Source organism: Montipora foliosa, chromosome 5 (genome assembly GCF_036669935.1).
Source record: "Montipora foliosa isolate CH-2021 chromosome 5, ASM3666993v2, whole genome shotgun sequence".
Taxonomy (NCBI): domain Eukaryota; kingdom Metazoa; phylum Cnidaria; class Anthozoa; order Scleractinia; family Acroporidae; genus Montipora; species Montipora foliosa.
Window position 1 is genome coordinate 26,024,657 of NC_090873.1, and position 10,000 is coordinate 26,034,656.

Genomic DNA, 10,000 nt, shown 5'->3' on the forward strand with positions numbered 1-10,000 from the left:
ATTGTGGTTGCAGATCAAAGTGATGGCCGGTGTGGATGCTGCATCTGTAGGGTATCGCAAAGTCGCCTCCCACAGACCACAACCAGGAGGAAATGTAAGTCATTTAAGTTTCGACTCCTGTTCAGTCATTGTTCTTAGGTAGGGACTGAATTAAGCTTCATGGTCTCGGCAATCGCCATCATCATTTGACACGTCAAGGATTAAAATGAGTAACAATAAGGAAATTTCAGTTGTGTTCTGACAAACATCAGCCTTGCGTTTGCTGTTTGCCCTTAAAGGCAAAGTGCAATCTCCTTTACACATCTTTTACGTGATCTACGACGAATTCGAAACTAACTGCTCGACGTTGGTAGACCTGTGTGTAACCCTTGATGTCTTCGGCTCGCCTCCTTGATGGTCGACTGATTATCAACTGTTTCTGTTCCTTCAATTTCACTTACTTCTATCACATATTCTGGTGCTTGCTTTAAAAACGAAGCATACAACGCATTGTATTTTCACCAGAGTTAAGGACGGTGCCTGCTATAGTTATTTCGCATACGTTCTGTGCGTCTCGAGATACTCGGGTTTCCTTTGGGTAGTGCTTACTAATACAATGATATTTTTGCGCGTTTTAAAACAATGTGGAGAAGCAGAACTTAGCACTGAAGTGCTCTTCGCATCCGAAAAGAAAATTGGAGGTAACCATACATTTTCAGAGAAAATGAGCTTCAGTTTTGAAACGAGCGCCATACATTGCTTTGTATTTTAAAGCTCTTTAAAAATATTGGATTTCAATAACACTTGTTGAGATATGCTTTTCCCTCATAAACCGCGCAAAAATACCTTTGAATTAGTAGGCACCGTCTTAAAACGCGCACTAACTTCTCGGTGAGACGGATCGACTGTCGTTTGGACGGGTCGTCACTGCCATGATCGAAATCGTCACAATCTGACATGATATACATGGCGTCGTCTTAGTAATTGCTTTCTGGCAACGATACTTCCGGTTAGTGAAGTTTACTTCCGTTGTAAGAAAGCAATTGACAACCCGATTCAGTTCGTGTATAATTGGACATGTGTGAAATAATACTTCTTAAAAAGAGCGATTGACTTCCTTTCATTTCACTGTCGCTCCTAAAACACTCAAGTTTTTTTCATTATCCAAAACCTCACCGCTCTCCCCTAGCTTCCTCGGGATGGAACACCAGAGGGAAGAAAACACATCTTTGAGAGCTTCTCTTGCGGGTTTTGCTGGTCTTGTGCGTGCCCTGAATCCTACGAAAACTGCTCCAACGCATACGTCCTCAGCCTTCTCTCTATCCTAACGTTATGATCAAATCACTCACTATCTTTGTAGCCAGTATGTTGTGTTAGCCTTCTTCACAACTTGAAATGCTAGACAAATTATTTACAACTATCGTCAGTCACACACTTCAATGTGACATTTTATTTCTGGCAAGTACCAAAAACCAACGAGAAAATTTTTTACTTCGATTGTCATGTAATTCTTTTTGCTAACATATGCAAAAAAATAGTTACAAGAACAGCTTTACAAAAAGCATTAGGATAAAAGGGCGATTAAACCTAAACTAATCTATTGAGCTACTCTATATAGCAATGGGTTTCCATACAACTGTTTCATGTTGTGAAAAACTCATTGTTCTGTGAAATTATAATTTTTTCCTCTTCCTCGGTTCTTGACAAAACCCTTTACTTTTGTGGCACTTTTCGCATTGCACAGTGTAATTCGGTCCCCTTATGCTGTTCCTATGACGGGCGAATATCTGCTACCACTTTCTGGACGGTATGGTAAGAAGAGCTAGGTTAAAACCTTAGTCCTGTTGAAGACTTTGATCCAGGCTTACTGTTCGTGAATAGTTGACTGGTGCTGACCAAAGCGCCCACGGTCTGTCGGAGCCAATGCTCGTCACCAGACCTCCTCGCTGCACCGTAAAAAAGTTCGCTACCACGAATACCCTGGATTCATTGGGAATGAGGTTCATTAATGCTGACGTCAGAAGCTGACAGTGGTAGACTCTTAAGTAAAGCAAGGAAGGACAACTAGCTACAAATCTTCCAAGCGCCGTGTTTGTAACTTCGCTGCTGTAACTAAGGTCTAATACTTGAAGCGATGACGATTTCTTGGTCATTGCATTGAGAACTCCATCCGTGATTGCGTGACCATACCTGGAAGAAAGATTGGTTTTGATAGGAGTTTACTTTGCGATTGCCTCGGGTTCGCCTTAGATCCTTTATTAACTGCCTAGAAAACGTGCCCCTCTCACTGGCGACCAATCTGCTGCATAAATGGTCCAGTCCTACTCCTCCCTCTGTCACGCAACACTTGTGACGCGGCGTAGCGGTGACTAAACGAGAGCTGGACGGAAATAAACCTAAACCAATTTTGTCAAACTTACAAACTCCCACGTAACTGAGGTGCATTAGGTAGAGGAGTTTTGTTTTACAATTTGCCTCGAAAGATTTGGCAGTTCTTATCTCAGCTTCGACAGACTCTCAAGAGAGTGACCGGAGTAATAGCGTAATTGGAATTACGCCAACTCAGTTTTCAACTCTGAGAAAGAAAAACAATGCGTGTATTTTCCCGCGGTTTGGCCTCAAGTTGTAAGTGGCTCTTCTCGCTGTGCGTGGATTGCGATTGGACAGAGCAATTTGATCACGGTTTTGAGTTTGCTTTCAACATCATCATTTGCTTTTCCCTCCGTAGTTAATGAAAAATGACAAAACTGAAGAAAGTTAGCGTGAATATTTCTGCTGTTAGTAGACGTCTGATTTTTTTCTTCAATTTTAACAATCTGCCCTATTCATTAATGAGAATCGAAAGAGCCTTTGACAGATGGACTGATTACTTGCTTGGCTTATTAACATACCCGCAACAACACAGGCGCAAGTAACGAAGAAAGCGACATTTTGGTAGCATGGCCTGTAAACCATCCTGAGTAAGGTGTCGACACCACGATAAGTCCACTTCGGTAACAGCTGACCTCTCCCAGCGCACTGCTCTTACAGCATCATCGGTAACGCTAGTGCCGTCCAGTACCAGCGACGTCAGTGACGAACAGTTATCGATTAACGCTGGAAGACTTTCGCCTTCGATGTTGTTACATCTCCGAAGACAAAGAGACTTGAGATTCCTAAAATTGATGGAATTTGTCAAATCGCAGTCGAGGCAGTTTTTCGACAAATTACCTGTTTTCGATTAGATAAACTATTGATGTACGGAATAACGCGTGAACTCCATACTGCGAAATCTCCACCATTAATTTCATTCGTGATTAGAATTTCCTTACGCTTAGCAAAACCTGCCGACGCTTAGTCAGTTCGTTTAATCTAATCCCCAAACACTTGGGGTAAGGGCACTTGGATATCCGACAGATTCACTGAAAACCCTTTAAAATGGCCCATTCCGTTGCGTCCAAAAACCCCTAATGAAGCAAGGAGCTGAAAATTTCCTATTTTAAAAGTTTTTTTCATTTTTTTTTTGGTCAGAGTTGCTCAGCACAATACTAAGAGCTAAGTGTTTTGAAATGGGGTTATGCTCGGAAAGGTTTCTTGCTGAAATGGACTTGTATTTTGGCAGTTTTTATACCTTTATCTTGATGTGGTTTTGTTTACGAGTGTGGTTTTAAGACCGCGTAAGTCACTCTTGTTAGCCTGCATATTTGACCTTTTTGCTGGGAAGCGCGGGCGAACTGGAAAAGACTGTCCCTCCCCATCCCATCCTTTGCACAAAAGTAAGTGAAGTGATTTGAGCCAAGAAAAAAATCTTTACCTGCAGTTCTCTGCTATGTAACGCACTATTTGGTCAGTAAGCAACGAACAGTAGCTAAACTCCAGTATTCGCACCGTCTGTAGTGAAGCGAAAACTCGGTGCAACTCCTGTATTGATGGAAGGCTTTCAAAGAACGGATCACTGAGTCCAAGACATTGCGAAGTGTGGAAACAGTGCGAGATAACTCTAAATGCGCTTGGGTGACCAGAGCTATGCCGTATGTCTAACTTTGTGAGGTTTTCAGGAAATGATTCTGGCTGAAATAGAGACAAAGTAATTTACTGAACATGTATCAAGAAAATCGCCGCCGCCATGCTGGTGTTCCTGTGAAGTGTGTGTCAAGATTTACCTTTGCTGACGTCATTGTTCAGGTTTTGTTTCCATAACATACGAAAGCCCCATGTTTTTTACAAATTGACTTCAAAAGGTAATTAGCCCTCAAAAACTAATAAATTCTTGGGTGGCAAAGGAACTAATGAATATGATCTCATACTTTCTTTGTAAAATTTCGAATCTTCAAAGCATCATTGCTCAGAGGTGATTTGGTACATCGGGTTCAAATTTTCAGCGATTTTTCAGATTTTCATTATGCAAATCACTTTCGATACTCAATACTTTATTCTCGGCTGACTGATCAGAAAACGATAGCCCTTCGCAAATGAGGCAGAAAATGTAAATACTGAAAGACTGTTATTGCTTATCTTTCATTTTTCTCTTAGAGGAACGTGCGTGCGTATTTGCAGCAGTCGAACTTTTCCGATTTCTTGTTCGGATTCACCACTACTGAGCCTTTGGAGACTCGTAATAGCTAGGCCATTAAACAAGATTCAGGAAACAATGGTCACCCTATATTGTTTGATTAAAACTGAATCCTAAACGCGTTTGAGTTTTGTAACGGCAAATCTGTGAATTGTGCCTTAACTCTGGTACGTCAATCAACCAATCGGATGTTGAACGAATGACGCAAAACGTGGAAAAACACATCTCAAGTAGCCTTGATGTTACTCCTAATTCGGTGGTCGAGAAAAAGGCGGGAGAAGTTTTGACCAATCCCAAACAGGATATAGCATAGTAACAGGAATAGTATATAAACTTGTATAGGGTAGTAGGATGGTATAGAATAGTATACAAACAGTATAGTAACAGGTACAAAACCTTTGTACACTGACGAACATAGCTATACTCGCCTTGTCCATGAAGTCTTCTACAAATGTTGCAGACTCTAAGCACAATACCCTTAGTCGCGGACAGTGCTTTACGAGAACATGAAATACTCTGGGAGACAGCGTGAATCCTCCAAGATTGAGCTTGTAAAGGAGAGGAACCATGCGACTTCTTATAACTTTCATCAAACAAATCTCGTTCAGTTTATGAAAGCGCTTGAGATTAACCGATTTCCACAGAGAGCTGTCATATGCAATCAATCTCCAGCTTTTGCATGTTTGAGCCACTCGACACAAGTCTGTTTCACTCAAAAAGCTAAAAATAAATAGCGTTAAAGTATCTGGAAACTCCTTAATGTTCATTTTGCACGAGAGCATTATATGATAAAAAGATAGTCAGCACTTTTTGTGTGCGAGGCATTTTTCGCGCATTAGAACGGCAGTTTGTATGTTGCGTCACTAATAGATCATTTATTGAAAGTAGCAAAGAAAGGTAAAAGTCCTTTCTCGTTATGACATCTTTTATTCGATGGCTTTTTTTTCGGCGTCACTCCTAACGTATCTTCTATACTTTTCATGGAAGCCTTTTGTTCGCTTTCGTTTTAGACTTTTCCTAGCCCTAGATTGGATTGTAGCGTGGTTTTTCCGTTTAGTTACGCACTGGAAGGCGTAGTGAAACGGGCGCTGGGATGCAAACCATGTTTCAAGGGGAAAGTTTCACAAATCAGAGCATTAAAAAACGCTAACTATTCAGTAACTTTCGCTGTTTATTTGTCAACCTTTGGTACTACTTATGTTTAACAATTATTCTACGAGGGGGCGCTGGATATGAGGTGATAGATAACCAACGAGGCGCATAGCGCTGAGTTGGTTATAATCATTTTATATCTTGCAAGCCCGAGTAGAGTAATTGTTTTATCTAAAACTCCAGGATCAACAATTCTTCTTTGGTGTTCCCGGGGGTAAAATTGTCGACTAAAGCATTGATTTCTACCTCAGTCAAAACCGGTCCAAAACGGCTTTTGCCGACCTTTGTTTTTTTCAGAGCTACTTCAAAAATGTTTTCAGCTCGCTTTATTGCTGACGCGTTCCTTGACCATATAAGGTACAGCAGGTATATGAACTGATAGCCCGTGTCCGGCGAGCCCATGAAAATGCTGGAAATCTGATATCCGTAGTTCAGTTTTTAATAAAAGTGTATATTAGACCAGTGTATTACATAAGCTGTAAATGTGGCTTTACGACGGGAAAATTCGGAAACTACACTGTCATCATGCACATTCTTGTGCTTGTGTATGTGGAGTCATTGCCAAAGAGGACAGCCTCTCCTCACTCATAGTGCTTCGAAGAGGGGTTCTCAGTCTCTCCATGCCGCTAAAACTGCGTTTACTATCTCGTACATTCTTTATTTAAACAAAAACGACTTCCGTGGGCCATTTTGCTCTAAAGTGGAGTAAAGTGGTGGGAAATCGCTGGCCCGGCTAACCGGGCTTTCCCGGTGAACGCGATTACGTGGAAAATTCTCAGCCCGGCTAACCGGACTGGCCCGCTGATCATGTAATCGCAAACTTGATTTTTGGTGTTTTTCCCATACCTGCCGGGATCTCGGCTAACGAGCCAGCCCACCTAACCGGGCCAGCACGCCTCAAGTATGTAATGGGCCCCTATGGCTATGTTACGCATTTCATATCTTGCTTTAACGGTCGTAAGTCGTCTTTTTTGGCTTTTTTTTCTGGCCGCAACGCCATCTATAGACGGTCCTAGTGAAAAATATCGTCCAGCAAGTTGTGTTTTTTTCTAGTCTTTATTTCATAACTTTTTTTCTTAAAAGCAAAAATGCAACGAATAAATCACATCGTCTTCTCGTAAATCGAGAATTCTAGAAGGTTAAGGGGCCGATTACATGAGCCGGGCTGGTCGGGTTTGCCGGGCGGTTTGCCTGGATGAGTTTCAGCCCGGTATTACAAAAACTGACCCAGCCCGGATTGGCCTAAAGGAACGAAGAACCAAAAACTAAGACCTAAGACCTAAGACCCACTGATCTAAGACGAAGACCCAATGATTTAAAACGAAGACCCGCTGATCTAAAATTAAGACCCATTGATGTAAAACGAAGACGCACTCTCAAAAATGTCAGAACGATGCCAAGCAGCTCATGGCTGGTCACTGGTGTACGACATTGCGTGTTATCGAATTGTAGGAGCGGTGACACAGCAAGAACAGCTGGGTGTAGGCTCTAAGTGCTTGAGCTCAAAACTCCTCACAACTTATGATATCATGCATATGTCTACTTAATGTAAAATTTAAAAAAATGTGGGCTACTTTTTCCAGCGTCGACCAAATTGAACCAGAACTGATATCGTCAGTGTACAAACAAAAAATGCCGAGGAACGCCCCTGATGGACTTTTCACCCAAAAGAAAACGTAGTAAGACTGCATTCTCAGCGTAGCCGAGTGGTAGTGTTTTTTTTTTTTTTGGTCTTTTATATAAGGAGAGCCATGCCCTCCCGGAAAATTCTGGAAATTCAAGTACTCTGACATTAGTTGCAAACATATCTGAAATTTTGGTGGAACTCAAAGAAATTCGAAAGCAAGACGTCTGTTCTTTTTGGCGCAAAATTGCGAATCGCGGCTTCTACATCAATGAGTAGGTATCTGTAAGCATGCATCAGACTGGGTCACCGACCCAGTCTCTTTCTCAAAAACTGAGCAAAACCTGAAAACAGAGCAACTCGGGGATCGGTTTGGATCGGAGGGCGACTTTTGATAGAGTAATGCTCTTCTTAACACGCCTTTCGGCGAATCTACAGTTGGATTACTGCTGAGTCGAACAGCCGAGCTTTGCGAGTCGTTTTAATACTTTTTGAAATATATATATCGTACAGTCCGAATCACTTGTAAGCCCGTGATTATTTGCTTAAAGGCAGGTACGCCCCTGTCCATTATGACGAAAGGTGATAATCAAAAAAGATAAGAATGAGGCTAGAACTGAACTATTCAAATTCTGTATATATCAAATATCAGGTACTAGATAGTGAACAATATAAGCGCATTAACAATGACTCATAATCAGTACATAATTTGCATGATTAGTACATAATAGCTTACAATAATGAAAGAGTTTCCGTGCATCTATATGCTGAGAAATTGTATAAATGAAATGACGATCACTTGAATGTGCAAGCAAATCTTTGATGAGAACAAAAAAACCTAACATAAACACAAGAACAAAAAGTTTAATGGCACATCGGTTTGGTCATAGTCAGTCACGTTGGAGGAGAAGTGCAAATGCATTTGCATTGTGCTTTGGAATTAGTGTTCCTTTAGTCTGGAAGAATCAAGTGAATGGGGCATGCAGTGGATAGTTTGTGAATTGGCGTCATAAATAAATAATTAATAATAATAATAATAATAATAATAATAATAATAATAATAATAATAATAATAATGAGAATAATTAACAATTAGTATTACCCAACTAGTGGACTGATGCAAATCCTGCATTTTGATTGGCTACGCTACGAGAGGACTATTATTAATAGTCCTCGAGTAGCGAAAAGCGTGACGCTTTCTTTTGTTTTATTCCCAAATAAATATCTCTGTAACTTGCATTTGCTAACCTTATTATTGCCTTTTCTGTCCGACTAGTTGGGTTATACTAAAACAATTAGACCACTTGCCCTCAAGTGCGCGGGCTACGGGTCTAATTGTTAACTAGTACAGTTTTTACTGTAACTCCTGGGGTAGGTGGGGGGGGGGGGGCGTATCGAAAACTATACGGTTTCGAAGTTGAAATCTGTGACTATATAAAAGGCGTCTCGATATAGACAAGTCTTTAAATGAGCCTTGAGTCCACCGATGTTATTTCACCAAATATCTACACTATATTATATACCCTAGGGTCGTATTGTTCTCTTTTTTGTAACTTTAATGTATCACTAGAGAAGATAATACTCGTTTTAATGATGAAATGATATATGAATAAGAAATCAAGTAGTTGTCATGTTCGTAGCACAGTAACATCCTTATGATGGTAAGAAACTCAAGTAGCAGCTAACCAAAACGAGGACGTCAAATAAGTGAAGACTGAACGGAAATTGAACCGAAACTGAGCAAAATATTTGCAGAAAGAGAACCGTAGAAAGATAGAATTAAACTTGTAATCGGTGGTATATGAATTTTGTGGGAAAACGTGCTTGCATCATAGTTTTACGTTCTTTAATTTACTTTTGGTCTAATATAATTTCGTTGATGAAAATAAGATTATCTCTTTTTTAGCAAATTGTTGGGTACGCGAGGCTAAGGGCGGAGACGCCATCTGGTCCATCAATATGGCGGCCGGTAATAAACGAAAACATCTGGAGTTCACTTTGCGATGAAAGTGCTTACTTTTCGCTCATGAGATTAAATACATGTGTATGAACACATCTCCTAATGTACTTGAAAGGCTCAAAGTGCTTAGATTCGTAGGGATAGACATTTTTTAAAAGCCAAATTGCTTTGTATCATGGTGTCACGCAAGGTGACAATTCGGAAATTCAAAATGCTGTATTTTCGAAACGAAAGACGTCACGGAACTCGAAACTTGAAAAAAGATTTATTTCTAGGTCAACTTACGATTTTCATTTTAGAATTTGATGACGTCATTGTGAAAACCATCTATTGTTTTCTTTCTTCTCTCGAGGAGGTCCAGTTGGGGTCCAGTTTGTGAGTGTCCCTGCTCAAGACCTATTAAAAGCTCTCTTCAATCCCACGCACGAACCGTTGTTAAATTACCGCACAAGCAGAATTTATAACCAAAATTAAACATTTGAAATATGTTGTGTTCGTTAGTGAAATTTGTATAGCTCCTTGAGAATTGTTCTGATAGCGAACCGGCGTTATAGTCAGTTTAGTGTACTTAGGATTGGGTATGCTTATGCATAGAAGGGAAATAACTGGAATATTGTCAGATTGAATTGCACGTCAAATGCATGTTTGGACTTATGTCGTTGCGATTTTATTGTTTTTTACACCAAGGAAACTGGTATTTTTTATTGCCTTTTTCAGGGCTATGCTAAACCCT

General features: G+C 40.5%; 2 protein-coding genes across 2 annotated transcripts in view; one reads left to right on the forward strand and one right to left on the reverse strand.

The window, feature by feature from the left end:
- The window catches only part of LOC138003811 (anthrax toxin receptor 2-like), a 66,909-nt gene that overhangs the window by 49,138 nt on the left and 7,771 nt on the right, over nt 1–10,000 (forward strand). Inside the window, exon 22 of the mRNA XM_068850060.1 lies at nt 14–94. Within this exon, the coding sequence (XP_068706161.1) occupies nt 14–94 (81 nt within the window). The remainder of the gene's footprint in view (nt 1–13; nt 95–10,000) is intronic.
- On the reverse strand, nt 1,815–5,298 carry LOC138003257 (F-box/LRR-repeat protein 20-like). The gene is made up of 4 exons (XM_068849210.1): nt 4,960–5,298; nt 3,773–4,029; nt 2,871–3,134; nt 1,815–2,169 (listed from the first exon to the last, which is right to left on the reverse strand). The coding sequence occupies exons 1-4, from the start codon at nt 5,296–5,298 to the stop codon at nt 1,815–1,817; spliced, it is 1,215 nt and encodes a 404-aa protein (XP_068705311.1).